The sequence below is a fragment of the Lontra canadensis genome, unplaced genomic scaffold (genome assembly GCF_010015895.1).
Source record: "Lontra canadensis isolate GAN:19392208 unplaced genomic scaffold, GSC_riverotter_1.0 scaffold3, whole genome shotgun sequence".
Classification (NCBI taxonomy): domain Eukaryota; kingdom Metazoa; phylum Chordata; class Mammalia; order Carnivora; family Mustelidae; genus Lontra; species Lontra canadensis.
In genome coordinates, this window is record NW_022630997.1 from 1,393,139 (window position 1) to 1,415,532 (window position 22,394).

The 22,394-nt window shown below is 46.3% G+C and overlaps 1 protein-coding gene across 2 annotated transcripts in view; it reads left to right on the forward strand.

Moving 5' to 3' along the window:
* Positions 1-17,712: 17,712 nt before the first annotated feature.
* RGS10 (regulator of G protein signaling 10) overlaps positions 17,713-22,394 on the forward strand; it is a 38,383-nt gene continuing 33,701 nt past the window's right edge. The window contains exon 1 of one of the 2 annotated variants that reach the window (XM_032878676.1): positions 17,713-17,844. In XM_032878676.1, coding sequence (XP_032734567.1) covers positions 17,796-17,844 — 49 coding nt within the window. In that variant the 5' untranslated portion in view covers positions 17,713-17,795. The remainder of the gene's footprint in view (positions 17,845-22,394) is intronic. The other variant, XM_032878658.1, reaches the window with a different exon arrangement.

Consider the following 22,394-nt stretch of genomic DNA (forward strand, 5'->3'; position numbering starts at 1 on the left):
TTATTTTGGTGATGTGTTTCTGACTGCCATCTTTGCTCTAATAATCTCTTTACTAGTATTCCCCCATACCATTCCCACGTAATTTTTATGTCTGCTGGCAGTGAGAGGCTAAAATGACTGGCCAACGTAAGCCAAAGCTGTAAACCACAGTTGAAGTAAGTCTTTCAATAAAGACTAGACTGTCTGATAAGTGGTTTTTTCTTATTGTCGTTTATTACTTAATTATTCCTTCCAGGCTGTCATGACATAAGCAATTTTGTTTTAATTAGTAAGGTATGTGGAATAAACATTTATTCAGGATCTGTTGCTATGTTCTGTGTGTCAAAAGTCCATTAGCTTTGTTGAATTAAAATTTTTTTTAATTAAAACTTAATTTCTGGATATGGAACAATAGAAATTTGCATGCTTCTAAAAAAGTATGCTCTACTGAATATTAATATAGTAAAATTTCATTAATTTAGAGTTCCCAGATAATGGAAACCCGTTGTTTTACCACAGCTAGGTTGATCTTTGATAGTATCTGTGAGTAAAGTTTGCACTCAACAAACAGAAAAAAATAGGAAAAGAATTTATCCTGAGACTTCTAGCTGGTGTGCCCAAATTAAATCTTCCTCTTTGTTAAAAATCAGCATTTGGATTTCAACTTAAAATATTTTGAACTTTGAAATTGCATTTTTAGTATGCATTGGAAAGCTGCAAAATGATTTAGACTTCAGTTTAGCCTTCTGTTAAGTGGTCCAAATGAGAAGGTTTTGTTAAATACAAATTCTGCTGTGTACAGTAATAAAGTGTCCTACTTATGTGTCCAAATAGGTTACTATGAATTAGATTGCCATCTATTCTATTTTGAAACAAGGAAATTATGTGAATAATTACAACTTCAACAAATGTGTTAGTAAGTACAGGTTGATAGGAAATGTGGGCTCCAGTTTATTTAAATGGATCTGCTATGACAATTAGTATGGAGGCTAGAAACTGATTCACAAGGTGAATTCACAAGGTGAATTATTACTTTGTGTGAATACCTCTTTGGGTGGCAAGAATGACTTTTGGTTTTTAAAACCTAAATGTGAAAGAAGTTCAGTTTATATCTAGGAAATAGGGGAGGGGTGGGGAATTATATATAGTTGGGTTTTTTTTGTAATCTTGGGCAAAAGAGTCAGGGCGCTACTGGTAATTGACTTTTTGATCTAGTTAGGATTTTGAGGGAAGAGAGAGCTTAATCCACATAACGTTCATAGTTTGGTTTTTAAACAAGAATGTCAATGAAAGTCACAGTTTCTGACAAAAGGTATGTATCAAATAAATGATTTCCTTAATATTCTAACTCAGTTTAATACAGATACTGAATTTTAACTTTTCCAGATTGTTGTGTTTTTTGCAATTCACTAAGCATTGTTGCGCTGGAGTGTTCCACTGGGAAAGTGATACCATTATTCTAGTATTTTGAAGTCAGCTTGGAAAGTCTACCAGACGAATGTAGCTGGAGAGCTGTCTGCCAGCTGTTAGAAGAGGGGCAGGCAAGCAGCACGTTGGGAAGTAAGCTCTCCCAGTGGAGCTGTCCACTTGGTCTTGTAGCTGGACTCAGCTTGCCTGCAGATCTCCTGTTTTGACTCTGCTTCTTTCTGGTGAACCGATTGGCATTTGCAAAGAGCCTAATTCCCAGCTGATACTGGAAAATTGCATTTTTGAGGTAACCCAGGTTTTGCTATAAACCATTTGAAATCATAACTTGCACAACTGTGATTTTTCCACCTCTGTTCTTTCTTCCTTGGGTTTTGGTATACCGATGAAGAGAAGTCCAAAACCATCTGGACAAAATGGGTATATGAAGTATGTAGCCATATGCAGCGCTGCCTGTTCTGAGGGTTGATACGTCGTATATGTTTTTAAATTTTCATGGTTCATCTTACTGGTTAAGAGTTGTGAGTTGAATTGTTTGGTATGTGGTTTATATTATTACTTTTGCTCACAGAAGTAAAACTAATTCATAAATCTTAACCTAGCTAAACAAAATTGAGAATGCCCATTTAATCTTAGTTTGCTTCATTTTGGAGAAGACTAAACTTGTAAAAACGTTAGTTTCCTTTGACTAGGTTATATTTTAGCCTGTGGCCCTGCTCAGCCTTGGTTATCTGTTTAATGAGAATTTGGACTGGGAAAGGGGTGGTGACTAGGATAAAGGAGGGGGCAAATGTCGTTGACGTGGGAACAGACAGGCCCCAGGCAGGTGTAGCAAACCCTGGTGATCAGGGCTTCAGTGCTGATATTTCCTGTTTCTTAGTTTAAGACGACATGCACATATTACCAGGAAGACTAGGACACTTAGCAGGTCCTTGAAAATAAAATATTACCAACACCTTTGTCTTATTTACTGACCCTGATCATTTTTTTTTTCAGTTTCCTTTAATATGTGTGTCTATTAATGTATCTAGAAGGCTCTTAGAACGTTGGGCAGATGCTGTGGTTCCAAATACTGCCTTCGAGCATTTTCAGTAAAATGGGATTAAGATAGGATTCAAAATCCACATTTAGTTTATTATAACCAGGAATCTTTTATTTTTAAAAAATGGACAGCATTTCCAGATTGCTTTGCTACTTTTGTATCTTTGGTTCTGTCATCCTCCACTAGAATGTAAGCTCCGTGGGGGCAGGGATTTTCTTTTGGTGACGACCCAAAGCCTAGGACTTCTAGAACAGTGCTTGGCACATGCTAGATGTTAAGTAAATATTGAATGCCATGACTATGATGGAGGAAGTGAAGGTAAACCTATTTTAGTCTCCCTTTTATTTTTACTTATTTTTTAAAAGATTTTATTTATTTACTTGACAGGCCGAGAGGCAGGCGCAGAGAGAGGAAGGGAAGCAGGCTCCCGGCCGAGCAGAGAGCCCGATGCGGGGCTCGATCCCAGGACACTGGGATCATGACCTGAGCCGAAGGCAGAGGCTTTAACCCACTGAGCCACCCAGGCGCCCCTTAGTCTCCCTTTTAAAAGCAGAACACCGGGCACCTGGGTGGCTTGTGGGGTTAAAGCCTCTGCCTTCGGCTCAGGTCATGGTCCCAGAATCCCGGGATCAAGCCCCGCATTGGGCTCTCTGCTCAGCAAGGAGGCTGGCTGCTTCCGGCTCTCTCTGCCTGCCTCTCTGCCTACTTGTGATCTCTGTCTGTCAAATAAATTTAAAAATCTTATAAAAATAATAATAAAAAGCAGAACACCACCTGGTGTTCTGCTGGACTAGAACTTGACCACAAGTGGGTGCTTGTCAAAATGCAGATTCTGAGGATCCGTAGTTGTGGATGAAGGTAATCTGAAATCAAGTTAATTGGTGTGCCTTCCTTTTTTCCTCTTCTAACTCTTGTCCAGAGAAGACCCTGTTGGCCATGGTCACATGTTTTCCAGAAAAAAAATTGTTTGGGGGGAGTGCATCATCTCTGTAGTTGCTACCCACTATAGCTTGTTAAGCATCTTTGAAAAGTGATGAGGATGTACCCCTTCTGCTAATGCCCTGGGGTGCACCAGGTAGGAATCCTAGCTGCCCCTGCATAGCACGCTTTCAGGAATGTGAGTGATACTGGGCCGTGGTGCCAGATAGCTTAGGGAGGATTACTTCTTTAGGAAGAGGGGCTATCAGCAAGGCAGGAATTGGGTTTCTGGACAGGCACCATTGGAGTGTAACAGACAACCTGGAAATAGCCATGGGAAGTGACACAGATGAGATTCTTAAAGTGGCAATTATATATATAGCACATAGACTAGATCTAAAGTCAGTGTGTGCCTCAGTGTATTTACTGATTAAACTGGTTAGAGCAGAAGGCAGTTTCTTTGTTGGTTAAGTGAGGATGAGAAGGCAACTTACAAAAGACTTGTACAGTGTTGGAAAACAGGTCACCTGAATGGTGTCTGCCACGTGAGCGCACAATTAAAATGTTGTCTTGGTTAAAGTTTGGTTTGCCCTTCAGTCCTGAAGCGTGAATATTTATGGAAGACTTTGTATTCTTTGGTTAACTCTTAAATGTTCTCTGAATCTAGCTCTTCTGTCAAAGAGAAAGGTTTTAAATATTCATATCTGGAAATTCCAATTACTCACAGATACTTAAAATCTCACTCCAGTCTATTACCTCTTTCAAGCAAATGCTTTGTTTTGACGTTAGATTTGCTGATGATTTTGTTAGACTTACTAGGCTGATGACAGAATGCAAAAATGGAAATAACAAAAAGCCCGTCAGTTTATAGTTCTTGTCTGCACCCATCCCTGTCCCCCACCGCCCGCCCAGTCCGGCTACCGCCCTTCATCTGCAACCCTGCAGGAGCTCCTACCGCATAGACCGAATATGTATCTGAGCATTGTATCCGAGCACTGTATCCGAGCATTCCGCAGAGGAGTACACCTGTGTGCCCAGCTCCATTCACAAAGTGAACTCCCATCACACCGTGGCAGGAGAACGGGCAACAATGTTGCCAGCACCCAGAAGCCTGCCTGCTCTTCTGGCTAACGCCACTCCTTCCCTGACATAACTGGTAGCCTGATTTCTGTGACATAGATTAGTTTGCTTTTTTTTCAAACTATATAAATACAAAGTTAAGCAGTTTATATCCTTTTGTATCTGATTTACTTAATGCTCTGAGTTGTTGCATGCCCAGTTTTCAATGCTGTATGTAGTATTGTGTGAGTGGGTGCCACAATCTATCCATTTTACTCTTCATTAAACACTTGGCTTTCCATTTGGTATTTATGTATAGTGCTGTAATGAATTTTTATAAATGTCTTGGGGAACAGAGGTACTCATTTCTGTTGAGTATATACCTAGGGATGAAATTTGGGCTTCTACCGTGTGTGTCTGATGGGTTTCAGAAGATGCTGCCCCACATCTCCCAAAATGGTTACATCAGTTTGCACTTGGGCGCAGTGTATGAAAATTCCACTTAATCCCCACGTTGCCAACAGTACATAACGTCGGTTTTTATTTTAACTGTTCTGGTATCTTTCCTAAGTTTTGGGGTTTTTTCCTTCTTTCCTAAGAACAGCCAGTCACAACAGCCAGCGTGACTTTTTAATTTTTAATTTAGTCTACTGTTATGTAGGTAATTCTTAAGCATGATACCTATTTCAAAAGATACAAAAAGATATACGGTAAAAACTTCCGCTCCTCTCTCCTAGCCATACTATCTAGTTCCCATTTCAAGAAGCACTAGTGTTACTGGTCTCTGGTATTTTTCTAGAGATACCCATTTATATATTAACGTTAATTTTCCCCTTCCTCCAGAAACGATAACATGTTGTATACACTGTTCTGCACCTTTCTTTATTCACATAACAAATCTTAAGAGCTTATTCTATAACAGTTGCATTATTATTTTTTTAAAACACCTATTAACATGAATCTTGAAAATGCCTCAGTAACTTCCCATTGCACTTAGCATGAAATCCCAAGTGCTTAACAGGCTTCTCAGCTCTGCAGGACCAGCTGCCTGCCTATCCATCCAGCTTCCGCCACCCCTCCACCCTCCTCTCTGCTAGCAAGCTCCAGTCACCCTGCCTATCTTTCACTTCCTATATTCACGGAGCACTCCCACTTCGGGGCCCTTGCATATACCTTCTTAACCTAGAAGGTGCATCTACCACCACCTACCTGGCTGTTTACATCAGCCTGTCATTGTTCTCAGAAGTCTCTGACTGCCTGAGCCCTACATGTAATTTAAGGGTCCCTCATTTTTGCTTTCATTATCCCTGTATTTTTTTCTTTATGATCCTTGAGACTCTAGACATGTATTTATGTGATTATTTGATTAATGGTATTCTACTAGATTATAAATTCCACAGGGGTAGAGATTTTATCTCATTTACCACTCATGGTGTCTATGTGCTTAATGAATAGTTGTTGAGTGAATAAATGGGTTTATAGGAGGTTAATTTGTAAACTAATATGAAGGGCTTAATGGCAGATAATAAAGTAGGACTGGGACAGGAGGGAGATAGGTGCTTGTGTACATTTGGAGTAGCAGTCTGATAGTTAGAATAAATGAAGCAGTACAGGCCATTCTGTTTTCCAAGACATAGTTCCTGTGCCTCCCACCTGCTGCTTAGGAATCTCCCAAAGTCTAGGAGGCTGCTGCTGCTGGTGGGAGCCCCAGTTCTTAGCGGTTCTGGGGAACAGGCAAGTCCCCTTCTTCCTGAGAGCTCCCATTGCTGTTCCCGAAGGTGCTGGTGCCAGTGACTGGGAGGGAAATCGCTGAGGGTGGCCAGTGTGGGACAACACCTTCCCTTCTGCCCTGCTCTGCCACTGGCAGCCCTTCCTGTGTTTACTGGTGAATGGGCCCTTCCTTATCTTCCCGATGGACTAGAATAAGGCAGGGGTTCAAGAGAAGTTGAAGTCTAGAATTAAGAAAAAGATTTTAGGGGCGCCTGGGTGGCTCAGTGGGTTAAGCCGCTGCCTTCAGCTCAGGTCATGATCTCAGGGTCCTGGGATCGAGTCCCACATCGGGCTCTCTGCTCAGCAGGAAGCCTGCTTCCCTTCCTCTCTCTCTGCCTGCCTCTCTGCCTACTTGTGATCTCTGTCAAATAAATAAAATCTGAAAAAAAAAAAAAAGATTTTGAAGTTAGAATTTTTAAAAGTTCTGGGAACAATGATTCAATCAATGATGTGCACTTTTAAATATTTGAAAAGTTTTGGACAACTGTTTCCAAGTTCTTTCAACATTCAGTAACTGAAACCAAAAACTTTTCCATGGATGCAAAAAGTATATCTGTGTGTGTGTGTGTGTGTGTGTGTTACTGTAAAGGGAACCCCATCCCCCAAACTAACAGGTGTTGGTGACACTGTGGAGAAAGTAGAACCTTGTGTGCTGTTGGGGATATAACAAGGGTGCGGCCACTGAGGGAAATAGCATGGAATGTTGTCAAAAATTAAACCTAGAATTACCGTAAGATCCAGCAATTCTATGTCTGGGTGTATGTCCAAAAAAGGGCAGATTTTTGGAGATAGAGTTGTATACCTATGTTTATATCTGCGCTATTCAAGATGGAGAAGCTCCTCGTGTACATCACTGCGTGAATGGAGACACAGACTATATATCCACACACGGGCCAGCTCTCAGCCTGGAATGGCAGGGACTTCTGACTCGCTATGACCTGCATGAACCTTGAAGACCTTGGCTAAATGAAGTAAGCCACTCTACCTTTTTTTTTAAGATTTTATTTATTTATTTGACAGGCAGAGAGGCAGGCAGAGGGCGGGATGGGGGGAAGCAGGCTCCCCGCTGAACGGAGAGCCTGATGCGGGGCTTGATCTCAGGACTCTGGGATCATGACCTAAGCTGAAGGCAGAGGCTTTTAACCCACTGAGCCACCCAAGCATCCCAAGCCGCTCACTTTAAAAAGACAAACACTGAACGATACCACTTACACGAGGTTTCTAAGGTAGTCAATTTCAGAAAAACAAATCATAGAATGGTGGTTACCAGGGGCTGAAGGGAAGAGGGAATTGTTTTGGGGATGTCGTTTCTGATTGGCAGGATGAATTGTTCTGGAGATCTGTTTCACAACCATGGGAACGGGCAGCAAATACAATTATGCTGAACTGTATACTTAGAAATAGCCACGATGGGGCGCCTGGGTGGCTCAGTTGGTTAAGCGTCTGCCTTCAGCTCAGGTCATGATCCCGGAGTCCTGGGATCGAGTTTCGCATCGGGCTCCTGGCTCCATGGGGAGTCTGCTTCTCCCTCTGACCTTCTCCCCTCTCATGCTCTCTCTCACTCTCTCTCTCAAATAAATACATAAAATCTTTATTTAAAAAATGGCTACAATGGTCAATTTTATGTTGTGTATTTTCACCACCACAGTAGAAGTACATGATTTTTAAATTGTATAGATCACATTTAAAAGTAATAAGCCGGAAAACAACTTCCGCCTGAGGCTAGTTATTTATCTTTCAGGTTCGTCCACTGCTCACCACATCTGGGTCTCCATGCAAAATTTATTCAACTTTCCTTTTGTTAGGTGACTGTTCTTAGATATTTTTCCTCTTGAGAAATACTACTCTTCCACATCTTTGCCTTTATATTAACTGCCCATTTTATATCACAGAATTTAGACATTTGACATTAGGGAGAGTTACGATCTCAGCTAGTCACCAGCTTATTAGTGGATTTCCTCTTAAATTGCCTTATGGTGGTTTTAATCTGGCATTTTTAATCTAAAATATATCCATATCTAAAATATAATGTATTGAAAATACTAGACCTGAAAAAAGAAGGTGGGTCCATTACCAGGAAGTTCCAAATGTCTGCAAAATGTACCAGATAACAATCTTTATTCCTCAACTGCCCAGTATCTGTTTAGCCTGTAAAGTCACGAATGGTATGTTTGCACTTGGAGAATTTACTGCTGTTTATGTTAAGGGTGAAAAAACTCTCTGGTGACCATGACTAAAAAAGGTTGAGGGTAGTGGTGGCTGAGAACAGACTTGGCCTCAGCTGGAAAAGATCGTGCGAGGTTGTAAATGATGCCTGGCAACAAATTTTACCTGTATCTATAAATCCCTTCAAAATATGGACTGGATCCAAAATGGCACTTTTATAGCCTATTATGTAAATGTGTGGGACTTAGAGTTATTAAAGAAAGTGTTTTGGTATTTATGACTGGAAGCATATGAAACAAAGTACCGTTAATGGATTCTCTTGTTTTTTTTTTTTTTTTTTCAATACTATCTAATGATGCTAAGAACCAGAAATTTGTGGTATTTGCCTCCCCATACAGGTAACTCCTTATGGAAAGATCTTTGGGCTTAAACTTTGGGTCTGATGATTGCCAGACCTCTGTGTGGAATTAATGCCTGCTCTTGAGAGATGAAAGCTATACAGAGGTCTCTAAAATGCATTTAGCTGTGGGTTGCTGTCTCAGGTGGGAGAGTATGAAACGCTTGATCTCAGGGTCACGAGTTTGAGACCCACTTCGGTTGTAAGAGATTGATTAAAAAAAACACACACACACTTTAAAAAATGAATTTAGCAGCTGTGCCAACAAACCTCACTGCTTTTCAGCTTGCTTACATGCCCATTTAAGTATGTATATATGCATACATGTATGTGCACATACATATTCATACATGTTTACACACCTATATACACACGTATTTTTCCACCCCAATATATTAAAAATCTTGAGTTATGGCTTTGTATATTATTTCAGCTTTTTTTCCTCCAGTGTGCAAAAATTCACATGTAATGCTCTGTAACACCGTAAAAAATATCAAGTTTGTGAGCCTGAGAACATGGTCAACAATTCCGGAGAACTTGGTGACTGTATTATCTAGAAAGCAGTGATTCAAGAAAGTTCCCATCGAGCTAAAATTTAAGCAAGAACAATATGATTTATAGTCCCTGTGCTTTTGTCAGATGGTTTTCTTACATATTTACTACCTTTTTTGATGTATTTTCTACAGCCACATATAAAGCAGTTATTAAGTAGCTTTTCGGTCAAACTTGGTGGCTGGGCAAAAGGTACTAGGAAATCACAAATGGGAGCAGTTTAACAAGTGATCTATCTTTTGAAGATTGCTTTCTAACTACCTTGGTTGGGTTTTATGATTTAAAAAAGCATTTTAAAGAGTTTTAGAGATTAATTTATAAGCATAGATGAATAACCAGAATACAGAATAAAAATCATTAAAACTTCTGCATTTTAAAAATAGCAATTAGGCTTGGGTTTAAAATGATTTAAAAAAATTTTTTTTATTGAATTCTGTCTTATGGGGCTGATTAGTTCGCAAAGTATCCATTGTTTTTATTGAGTAGTAAGGAACATTTGTAGGTATATTATATGATGGCCACAGAATTTACTAATGTAACTTTTTGCTTTTGTAAAGTGAATCTCTTTTAACCATGCCAGATTTTATATATCCAAGATGTGAAATATGTGTTTGTCATTAAAAGGGGTCAGCTGGAATTCTCTTCCCCAAATTCTGGTCCTTTTGAAGTCATTTTGGGGCTCGGCTTATAAGGCACACCGGTCAGTTGCCCAGAGATCTTACAGCTCTGTCTCCTGTCCGCACTTTGGCCCCTCACTATCATCTCACACGCCCCAGTCCACAGGTCTTCACTACATAGCTTTTGGCCATTTCCCACAATTGCAAGATAGGTCCACAAGATAGTGTTCACGATTAGAAATACCCAGCAGAATATGACATCCCAAAGGAGAAGTTTTTGAAAAGATCTCAGCAGGGACGGCTACCCAGTCGCCTCTGCAGGGTGTCTGTGATCACACTGAATGGGTTGTGTGTTGGCAGTGCGATTGTTCAGGAACCCCAGAACAGTATTACGGTCCGGTCACACCTTACATGAGCGTGTGTAGGCGTGCACCCACGCACTTTTGTTGTTTCTATTGTTTGCTTTTCAGAGGACGTTTTTGAATCTAGATTGGAAGGAAGGTCCAGGTTAAGAACTCTGGATTCTTTAACATTTAAAAATAACACCTGGGTACAGTGTTCCAAAATAGACACCTGGAACAGGGATTTTTTTTTAATCATTTTTTCCTGGGTGGGAGGCAGTCGTGCAAAGAGCACTAGAAGCCAAGAGACCTGAAGTCCAACCCTCCACTTGCACCTGTACCTAGGACATCGAGCTGTTCTCCAGACCTCTTGGACACGGTTTCTACATCTATCAATTCCCCTATCACCGTGTTAGTCAAGATTGAATGAAAATATGTGTGAATGTGCTTTTTAACCCATGAAGTCCTGTCTTTGGTGCAGCATATCTTCCAGTAGCTTTCCAAGGAGTCCGAACAAAAGTTCAGAACTTTTGTATGTGATCTGTTTTGGATCTTTCTAAATTAAAAAAAAATTAAACAATTTTGTTGAGATATTATTTGTATACATAGAGTTCACCTAATTGAACATACAATTAAATGATTTTTGCTATATTTACAGAGTTGTGCAACCATCACCCTAATCTAATTTTAGGACTTTTTCATCATCCCCCCAAAAGCAAGCTTTTTCTTTTTTTTCTTTTTCTTTTTTTTTTTTTTTTATCAGCAGTCCCTGCCCACTCTGTCCTTGCTTTGGGTTTAGGTAACCACTAATCTGCTTTCCGTCTCTACCAATGTGCCTGTTTTAGACTTTATATAAATGGGATTGTATGATGTATGCTATTCTGTGACGGTTCTTTCACCCAGTGTGATACTTTTTTTTTTTTTTTTTGGTTCATCTGTGTTGTAGCGCACGTTAGAATGTAATTCTTTTTTATTGCCAAATAATATTCTAGTGTAAGGATATGGCACAGTTTATCCATTTGTCAGTTGATGTGCATTTGGGTTGTTTCCACTTTGGGGCTATTATCGATCATGTTGCTATGAGGGTGCCTGGGTGGCTCCGTCAGTTGAGCATCTGCCTTCGGCTCAGGTCATGATCTCAGGCCCTGGGATAGAGACCCGCATCGGGCTCCCTGCTCAGTGGGGAGTCTGCTTGTCCTTTTCCCTCTGCCCCTACCCCCTCTCATGCTCTTTCTTTCTCCTCTCAAATAAATAAATAAAAATAAAAATAATGTTGCCATGAACATTCAGGTACAAGTTTTAGTGTGGACACTTATTTCTTCTGAGTGTAAGATATGTAAGAAGTAGAATTTCTGAGTTAATGGTTTCTGCATTCCCATCAGCTGTCAGGTTGGTTGAAATCTCTCTTCCATTATTGCCTCCTTTCCCATACACCTTGTCCAGGTGGGTGTGTACCTTACTATAAAAATATACCTTGTGTTTAGCAGCTTCTCTGTCATCTGGCTGGGGATTTGGGAGAGGCGGGTAAGGATTCTTTTGGGTCGGGACACCTGGGTGGCTCAGTGGTTAAGCATCTGCCTTCAGCTCAGGTCATGATCCCGGGGTCCAGGATTGAGTCCCACATCGGGCTCCTTGCTCAGCAGGGAGCCTGCTTCCCCTCTGCTTGCCTTTTCCTGTGCTTGTCTTCTCTATCTCTGACAAATAAAATCTTAAAAAAAAAAAAAAAAGGATTCTTTTGGGTCATCAACACATTTCATTGAGTGATCCTTGTGTGACAGGCCCCCGTTCAGGAGCTGGGACTCCAGGGAGAATGGAAGGTAGGGGGAATGCGGGGACCCTGTGGAGAAACAGCAAACATAACAACTAAAATGCGCTGTGCTAGAAGGTGCTACATGCTCCGTGGAACCCCACTGCAGGGATGGAGGAAAGGAGACGTGGAAGTACAGGAGGTGGGCTTGCCAGCTTAAACACGGGTGAAGTAACTTCTGGATAAAGCCCTGAAGCCACCGAGGGAGTGTGCCATGCACACAAGGGGTGGGGGAGGTGAAAGGAGGGGGCGGTGTTCCAGGTTCCAGACAGAGGGAATAGCCAGTGCAGAAGTCATGAGGTGGGAGCTGTGGGGGTGTTTGCGGGATAAGGAGGTGAGGTGGGAGCAGATGAGTTGCGGGGCAGAGGAAGACCCGGAAAGGGGTTCAGAGGGGACTGGAGGTCTTGGTCTCCTGGGGCCTGCTCCGTCTTTATCCTGTGGGCTTTCTCCTGGGACAACGGGGGCCCCAGCGCAATCTGGGCAGAGGGTTGATAAGCGGAGACTTCCCTTGTTTCAGTGACCCCCTCCGGGTGCTGGGTTTCCAACAGACCGTGGGGAGGCAGAGGCCGGGGGCCGTGTGGGAAGCTGCCGCCCTAGGCCAGGCCGCGGGTGGTGCGGTGGAAGGGATGGAAACGGTGAGCGCAGACTTCTGCGTTCAGGTCCAAACTGCAGGATGCCTCGAAGGAGGAGATGGGAGGTACGAGGAAAACAATGATCAGAAACGACTCCCAGATTATTAGTCTAAGCAGCTGAGACGTGGAGCCGCCCCGGAACAGAGGAGAGGGCTGGAGGGAGCCGGCGTGGGCCAGCCGCGGAGGCTCCGCTCCGGAGACGCTCAGTTCGAAGGTGCCATCAGGCATCCAAGAGAAGATGGCAGGCAGGCCAGTCCCGGCTGGAGAAGGAAGTGTGTTCTGCGGTGTCAAGATGGCATTTCATATGGACTTGGGGGACTGTTGTGTCATATAGGTCCACCAGTTGTAACAAACGTACCCCTCTGGGGGGAGGTGGCTGTGGGGGGCTGTTCATGTTGGGGGGCAAGAAGCACATGGGAACTCTTCTGTATGTTCTGTTCAATTTTGCTATAAACCTAAAACTGCTAAAAAAAAAAAAAGTCTATTTTGGGGGCACCTAGGTGGCTCAGTGGGTTAAAGCCTCTGCCTTTGGCTCAGGTCATGATCCCAGGACCCTGGGATCAAGCCCCGCATTGGGCTCTCTGCTCAGCAGGGAGCCTGCTTCCTCCTCTCTCTGCCTGCCTCTCTGCCTACTTGTGATCTCTCTTGCTGTCAAATAAATAAAATTTTTTAAAAAGTCTATTTTTTTAAAATGGTATAAAAGGCATTAGACTTGAGATGGTCAGGGGAGTAAGCGTGCAAAAGAAGAGCTCCAAAGACTGAGTGTGCAGCGCTCACTTGTATGAAGAAGGGGTGGAGAGGATAGCAAATGTGGCAGAAAGAAAACTAAGAGAGGGGTTCAAGAGGTGGCAGGGGGCGGGTGGAGAACCGGCTCAAATCTCTCAGGAGACCTAGTAGCACATTGTCTCCAAAGTTCTCTGGGCCTCAGTTTCTTTTCTTTCTTTCTTTAAAAAAAAATATATATATATATTTATTTGACAGAGAAAGAGAGCACACAGCAGGTTGGGGTGGGGGAGGAGGGCGGCAGGCAAAGGGAGAGGGAGAAGTAGGCTCCCCACAGAGCAGGGAGCTCTGCTTCCATTCGGGGCTCCATCCCAGAACCCTGGGATCATGACCTGAGCTGAAGGCAGATGCTTAACTGACTGAGCCACCCAGGCGTCCCAGGCCTGTCTCCTGATCTGCAGGGTACTGCTGACCTCTGGCTGTGCTATGCCATGAATGTGTGAGTTGAAGTGCAAGGGAGATCAAAGATGGGAAAGGCCATTGGTGTCTGCTTGCTCCCTCCATGGAAATGCAGAGTTTAAAGACAGCAAAACTCATGTTGTAAAAATGTGGGTTTAAATATTGGTAGATTAGGGGCACCTGGGTGGCTCAGTGGGTTAAAGCCTTTGCTTTCGGCTCAGGTCATGATCCCAGAGTCCTGGGATGGAGCCCCACATTGGGCTTTCTGCTCAGCGGGAGTCTGCTTCCTCCTCTCTCTCTGCCTACTTGTGATCTCTGTCAAATAAATAAATAAAATCTTTAAAAAAAATATTGGTAGACTAAACCCCATAGAGATTTTGACCAGTTTCCAACCACTGATTTTTTCCCACTGATTTAAGAGTATGTACACCACAGAAATTTTGCAAAACTGGAAAATGTAATAATGAAAATTAAAACCACCGCTTATCCCATCCAGACACAAATGCTAGTAACATTTTGGTATAGTTTTCTGCAAGATTTCTATACATAAATCAATTATATTTCCTCTTCTTGCCCACTGAAAAATTTCTGTATATCTGTATCCTGACTTTTTTCAAAGAAAAAATAAATCAGTTCTTACAACTGTAAATATCCCATCATAGGAATATATTGTCCCTTAGTCACTCCATTAATGAGTACCTATAGAATTATAAACAGCACCCATGAAAGAAGAGTTAGGATGTTCAACAGTACCCAGAAATCTTTGCCTCTCTTAGTCTTTCTTTGGGATAAATTACTAGTTGTGGAAGTATTCACTGGTCAGGTGGGTATAAACATTTTGAAAGCTTTTATACATGTTGCCAAAAATGTATCTTAACATACCTGCCTCTCTTGCCTTCTGAAGAGGTTGTAACAATTTACTTTCTCCCTTTCTCTGTGCCTGTCAGTTGCCTCACTGTTCCCAACCCCCTGCAGATGCCTCATATTTTCTTTTAAAAATGCCACTTCTCACTGCACATAGGATAAAGTTTATTTAAGCAGCACTGTAAGGGGGCACAAGAGTAATTCAGATTTCGGTAAATTTTTGCGAGCCTACATGTGCAGGGCACCTTGCCAGGTGGCTTTCATGTTTATTGCTGGTAAACACCACACCCTTAGAATGTGGGCAGCGTCCTTTCCTCGTCCAGTCCCGTGAGGCTGTTTGAAGACACTCGGCTGGGCTGCTCTATGCCCAGGACTGGTACCCAAGTCTCTTGACTCCAAGTCAGGCACTTCTGTATCTTACACTGGCCTAGAATATTCTTTATGAATGACTCTAAAATACAATATGTATAATAAAGTGTAAGAAATTCTATAATATATTCAGAGCTCACTAATTTTTAGAAGTTTTGAGTAGAACAAAAAATATTGAACTTTGAAGTCAATGATCCCTCTGACATCCTAGGCTCTTTCTCCTGGTCTGGCTGAATAGAGATTTTTCAACAAAAGATGGAACCAACAGGGGTAGGAAGAGGCCAACCTGTCTGTCCTCTCCCTGTCCAGGTTGGTTATCATCATTTGAGAAGGCCTGAGATGAGCCACACAGAGTGAGTGATGCTGCCTGGATGGTGGGCATTGTCAGCCCACATGCAAACCCCAGGCAGAACTTAATCGTGTGTGTGTGTTTTCTTTTGGCAAACTTTAGAAACCATGAAGCTCTATATTTGTATATTTGGTCTTTTACACAGTGCCTGTTGAAAACTGGCTTTTGGATCTTTAGACACTTAGATATTTAAAGCAACTTTACTGAGACAGTCTCTTAACGTTCCGAAGCAGAAATTTTAAACTGTGTACATTAAACCTTGACCCTGGTCTTTATTTTTGAACTCACTATCTAATATGCTAAGAAGACTGCGAGAGTGGCTTGAAGCTCCACTATTTTCCCCTTATTTTAGAGAAGCCTGGCTGCCTTCTTAGCTCTGGAGGCATTCATGGGTATGTCTTAGGCCACACCAGGGCATTTCAGGACACTGTGGGGCTGGACCTGGAAACTGGCATATTTAGCTATGCCCGATGCTTCCCCACTGTGCCAGTCTCCTGGTTTCCTGTGTTAGGATTACCTGTAATTTGGTCTCCAGAGCGGTTTTCTGGGGAGATGTGCTGCACAGACACCCTTGGCATTGCTTTGAGAAAGTAGCGATCTCATTTGGATCCAGGACTCTGCCTGAGTTTCCAAGTCCCGTTCCTACAGCGGGGGCAGCCGCTGCCTGTGGTTGCAGTAGGTCACAAGTGTTCCAGGTCACCTGGAAGCATGTGGGGAGCCCACCCCCAGAGTAGGCCCAGGACAGGAGGAGGTGTTTTTAAATTGAGCCTTTGAGCTGGTTCTGAGCTTGATCCCGGTCCCCATAGTGACCGTCCTGCGGCGCAGCTCAAAACCCTGCACTCTTCACCATCTTTAGGAGCCAGGAAAACCTCTTTTGTGGGAAAACCCACAAAAAAGTGGGTTTCAGAGGGCAAGGGTAGGGGCAGCACTGAGAAGCAACCATGGAAATCCAGAGATGGGGTGGAATTGGGACTGAGCGGGTGGGTAGAACAAGGGAGGAAAAATGAGCAGAACGGGCAGCTCAGAATAGAAGATAGAAAAGAAAGTGCCAGCTAGTGAAAACACTGCAAAAGGAGGGTGGCAGGGCCCGACGACTGGGGAGCGGTTTAGAAAAATAGCAATTAGCACAGCTAAAAATAAAGACCAATTTGGAGACAAAGCCGGATCCACAAGGAGGAAAATAAGACTCGCCAGAAAGACAATTCTTCGCAAACCCAAAGCTCAAGAAAATGAGGCTAATGACACCCCTTTGGGGGCTGGTTTGCTCAGAAATGAGACAATAGATAGAGGGGGGCGCGGCGGGCCGAGCAGGTGACTGGTGGCGGGAGAGGAGAAATCGAGCCCGGAGCGCAGAGTGGACCTGAGTGACTCGGAGAGTTGAGCTAAAGGCCCTGCCGGAAGCTGCACCACGTGTCCCCAAAGTTAGAGAAGTGTCTCCAACCAGTCGCTGTGAGGGACAGAGGCATCTCTCGGCGGTGGAACCCGAAGGGTTCCCGCAGAACTGCACCGAAGCCCGCCCCTGGAGCCTCCAGGCCTTGGGGAGAAGGCGCCCAAGTTCGCCCGCGCAGCGCAGCTCGGCTCTCTCCCCGCGGCCGGGACCCTGCCGACGCCCCATCAGCTTTCGCCGCCATGGGAGGGCCGGGCAGCCCCGGAGTCGCGGGGCGGGCAGGCCGGGGCCTGCGGGGATCCTGGAGCCCGGGGGCGAGGAGGCGAAGGCCATGGGCTTCACCCTGGGTTTGCAGAACCTCGAGGCCTCGGCTTCCCAGTCCGTGTAGCGGCAGGGGACCCCCGCCTGCCGCCTCGCGAAGGCGCACTGAGCCACCGAGAGCGCTGCGCCCGCTGCGCCGTGCCCGTTCCTCGCGGCTGCAGGAAGAGGGCGGGAGCCCGGGATGGTCGGAGAGCGGCGAGGCGGGCGGGGTGGGGGCGGGGCCCGGGGCGGCTGCTTTGGCGAGCTCCGCTGGGCGGCGGGGCCCCTGGGGCGCGCGGGCGCCCGGGCAGGGCTCCTAAGCCACAGGCAGCAGCGCGCGCTCCTTCCAGGCCAGTGCACGCCATCCCGGGCGCGGGGCCGGGCCTCGGCGTTTGGTCACTCGCGGCCGCCCTGGGCCACCCAGGTCCCCGAGGCTGGAGTGCTGGGCCCGTGCCGGGGCGGGCGGGTAGGGCGCACCGAGCGCGCCACGCGGCGCCTGGCGGTGGGGAGGGCGGCGGGGCGGGGGCGGGCGCGCCGGGGCGGTGCTGGGCGGGCTCCTCCTCCTCGGCCTCCTCCTTCTCTCCGTCCTCCTGCTCTGCAGCCCGGCTGCTCCTCCTTCCTCCCCGGGCGACCGCGGCGATGTTCAACCGCGCCGTGAGCCGGCTCAGCAGGAAGCGGCCGCCGTCAGGTAAGCGGCTCCCCGGCACGCGGGCTGGGGATCGGGGCGCCCGGAGGAGCCACCTCGGCCGACGCTGCCCGCCCAGGGTCCCGGGCATCCTTCCCTCCCTCCTGTGTTCGGGCGCGGCTCGGCGATGCCACCCGGCGAGGGTCCCCGCCGACCGCGCCACGGCTCGTTGCTCCGTCCAGCGTCCCTGCGGTCGCAGCGGCGGCGGGAGCGCAGAGCCCCGAGCGGCGCTGCGGGGAGGAAGTTTGGACAAAAGGAAGAACAACAGCAGTTTTCTTTTTAGTGATGGTCTGGGAGAAGAAAGGAGATCCCATGCACCCCCAAACTTTGGAGGGAGTATGGGCTCTAGATCCGAAAGCAGAAAGTCGCACGGGTCCCTTCCCTTGGGGAGTTCTCCGTCTCTCTCCGCTGCGGGCGTTGGTGCGAATGATGCCCGCGAGGCGCCCGGAGGTGGCAGGGCTGGACCCCAAGCATCGGACTGGCAGCGGGACCCGGGCTGCCCAGCGCCTTCATTTCTGCGCTGCGGAGCCGAAATGTGGGGCCGCCCAGGAGGGTGAACACCAGGGTGGAGAGAAGGCACGTCTGTAGTTCGCTCCAGGGGAGCGCTGACATTACCGTGGACTTGCCCTGGCTGCCACAATGGACCAGGCTGAGCCACAGTTTGCAGGGATTTGATAGGACAGAGAATCCGCGGTGAAAATGAGACCATGCCTTTGATGCCAACCGCCTTACCCTTTTCGTTCACAGTTACGGCTGTGCTCCTTTGAGCTCTTAATGTGGGCGCAGGTCTCTGGTCACCCAGTTCTGCGTTCTCTCTCCACCCTTAGGGGCGCCCTTGTGAAACAGGTACTGTGAAGGCTACTTTCCAGAAGAGGGAACCGAAGCTAGGAGCTGTTAGGTAACCAGTTAGGGGGGATGGAGAATCTTTGAAACCCAGGTTGGCCTGACTGTGGAGTTCAGAGGCTTTTCTGCTACCTCCCACTCTGACGGTGGCAGCTTTAGTGCTAAGAGTCTGAACATGTTGGTGGGTCCTGTTTTCACTGAATATCCTATTTTATGAGGGACAGTGCAGTTAAGAGGAGGGACTGGGTGGGCGGTTGAACCAGACCGCTGGGACCAAATCCCACCTCCACTGTTGTAAAAACTTTGTGTCGCGTGCAAATGAGGTTCTGCAGAAGGGGAATAAAACAGCTATCCCTCTTTGAGCCCTTGAATGGAGCTGGTTTCCTGTCCATTACCTTATGCAAATCATTGCATTTAATATTCAGGACACCCTTAGTAAAGTAGGACTTCACAGGGTTATTGTAAAGAGTTCGTATGGGTGTCAGTGGGCTTGTACTTCTTTCTGGGTTGTCTGTGGGTCCAAGGATTCCTTTGGGGGTGTTCCTTTTAGCTGTTCCCTGTTGGTGCCTCTGCACAGGCCTGTGGTGCAGTAGGCAGTCTGGACTCCAGCTCAGCTCCTGGTTCCCACCTTGACTCTATCATTCAGTGACCTTGAGCAAGTTACTTGACCTCTGAGCCAATTGCTAAATTATTGGGAAATTTGAGAACTGGGTGCCAAGTCACAGATAGCTTGAAATTGGCTGTTGGTGGATACTTTTACCATGGAAATGGGCAAAGACTGCAGATCAAACTTTTTTTTATCGAGGAAAGCTGGTTTCCTGGCACACCTCTGCATCTGTTTTCCCATCTGTAAAGTGGGTTTCATAGAGTCTTGGGATTAAACACACAACATACGAGGTCTCTAGTGCAATGCCTGGCATGTAATACGTGAGGAATAATGGTCAGTTTCCCCCCTTTCATGTTCTGAACACCTCTGCCTGGGTATTCATTGCTTCGCATCATTTGCGGGTATCTCTGGTTTGGGGGGTGTTATAGGGATGAGGGTTGTACCCCAGAAAGACTGGGGCAATTTAGAGACACTAGTGGAGTGTACCTCTTTTGGGGCCGTCACTTTTCAGCCTTACAACATGAGATTAGGTGACAGATAGAAAGATTAGTAGCTAAGCACCATGGATTGGCATGGGGTGCCTGGCCGCTGAGAGCCCAAACAACAATGGATCTTTAGGTTTAGAGTGTACCCCACTGATGGGAAAGGGCAAATGAGGCCCTGCCCTTTGGGCATCACCATCCAGCAGTGCGACAAGAAGGAGTCAAGTGAGAAAGGGCATGTGGGCCCCGAGGCAGAGGTACTGGGAAGCTTGCCAAGAGATCCATGGGACCCTGTACTGCATTTTGACTTGGTAACTTTGAATTATTTTCCTTAAACTGGCTCTCCAAATTGTATAAGCTTCCAGCCCCACAAGTGCTGGATCCAGCCCTGCAGTCCGCTGATACAGACCCAGTTTCAGTCCTGGCTCCCAGAACCTTCTATTGTATAGGCTTTTCCTGCTTTTCAGCAAAAACTTACTGGAGACCATGTCTTCAAGCTCAGAGTTTGGAGTTCCTAACCCCTAATTCCAAGGTTCAAAGTGGGACTCCCTTATTTTCCTTAAGGGGATTTCTCAAAGTATGTTCTTGAACCCGCCGGGGATGCAAAGGCCGTGGATAAAATGCAGCTTTCCAGGCCACACCCTGGACCCACTGATTCCATCTTGGGGACCTGAGGTGGGGAGAGAATAAGCTACATTTTCAACAAATGCCTTAGTTGGTTCTTGTGCCACTGAAGTCTGTCTGTCCACCCCTCGCCCCCCACAAGGACTCACACCGTCAGTGGTAGTTGTGATGCTGCTCCCCGGAAAGCAAAGCCGAAGCCACAGTCTTCCCTCTGCGAGCAGATCGAGGGGCGATCCGTGGGGGGATCCCCATCCTGCCAGGCAGGCTTGGCTCTCCCCCCGGGGGCCGGTTGTACACTAGCCCGTTAAACCCTTGGGACCAGTTTTCGATTTATTGCTGGGCTTAAGTTTTTATTTAAAGATGACAGTCAACATAGCAACTTAAGGTCTTTGTTTTAACAACCCCACAGCCGGCAGTCTTGGTCTCTGGGAAAACTTTCCCTGCGGAACATCATGGGCCCTGTTGGCCTGTGGCTTCAGGGAGAGCAGTTTGGGGACAGGGAAGCCAGGCTGGGCCAAGGGCTGTTGTTTTAGACTGGTATGGTTAGCCTACAAGCCGGCTGTGTCTGGGATGTCAGCTTCGAATGCCACCAGCTCCGAATGCCACCAAGGGCAGCCTGTAGACCAGCGGCAGTCAGGTCCTACTGCAGCTCTGCCTTCTTCATTGGCTTTGCATGTGATCGATGTCTCCTTCTTGCACTGTTAGAAATTTGGGGAACCCTGGCAGGTGCCAGGCAGGCCGTTTCCTGGGGTTTCCTGGGTAGACTGAGGCACACGTCCTGCTGTGCTTGAGTAATCCCCTCGGCCTGGGGCGCTGGGCTTAGAAAGTTGCTGTTTAAATTGTACTAAATTTACTCTCACTGGTTGTCTTCTGCTTCCCCCAGATAGCTCTCCTCTGGAGCAGCCCCAAGAGGGGTGGTGGGGGCCGAGGGGCCCCGGGGCAGGCGACAGCAGCAGCAGCTACCCGATAAGAGCCATCAGGAGGCGTCCCCTGCGGGGGGAACAGCCCCTTGCAGACTTCCGGGGTCTCATTTCCCTTCTAAGCCGGTTCCCATCCCTCCAGGGCTTTGCAGGGTGCCTGTGGGTCAGCTGTGCTGTTCCTTCTGCACAGTGTTCTGGGACCCCCCCCCCTCGGGCCTGCCTTCTGCCCCAGGCCCATTCCCCCTGCTCTCACTCTGCCCGTGGGGGGCTGTGCATTCCCGCTTCTGCCCCTTTGCTTCCTAGGGGTGTCCTCTGTCCTGAGTCTTCTTCCAAAGATGGGTCTCCCCCTGCCCCAGCAGGGCCTCTCTCCCCAGACTCCTGCCTCCCTCCCTTTCTGCCCCCGAAATGCAGGCTGTTTTGTCTCTCTGTGGGCAGCCACAGAGGCCAAGGGGCAGGGTCTTTTCTGGAGCCACCACCCATTTCAGAAGGGACAGACCAGAGAACTCAAATTTCTGACCCAAGCCCAGAGCTACCTGCATGAGTTCACACAATGTCCATTTAGTCATCTTGTTAAAATATATTTAGAGTTAAAATATATAAATGAATATGGAGCTGACAGCTTTTCCCTTTCCTCTTCTCCTGCCTCCTTCTTCCCTTCCTCCCCTTTCTTCCTTTCTCTTGTCAGGACATTAAAAACAATGCCATCATCAACCATCTTTATCATTCCATAAATGAAAGGGCATTTGAATACCCAAGAGAGTAAAGACAGAATTTCATGTAAGGAAATATCCTGATCCACGGAATCTTCTAGAGGTTGTTGTGTCCAGGGAGAGGCACTGGGTGACTGAGGGACAGAGCTGACAGGAAGTCGTGCTCCCCTGTGCTCCCACTGTCTCTTGAATTTTGTACCATGTAAATAAATATAATGATCTCTTTCCTAAAAACAACCCAGGGCCGCCTTGACCATATCAAGACAGCTTATGTGGTAAATATTTCTTTATCCTTATTTTCATTTCTTTCTTTTTTTTTTTTTTTTTTTTTTTTAGATTTTATTTATTTGACAGAGATCACAAGTAG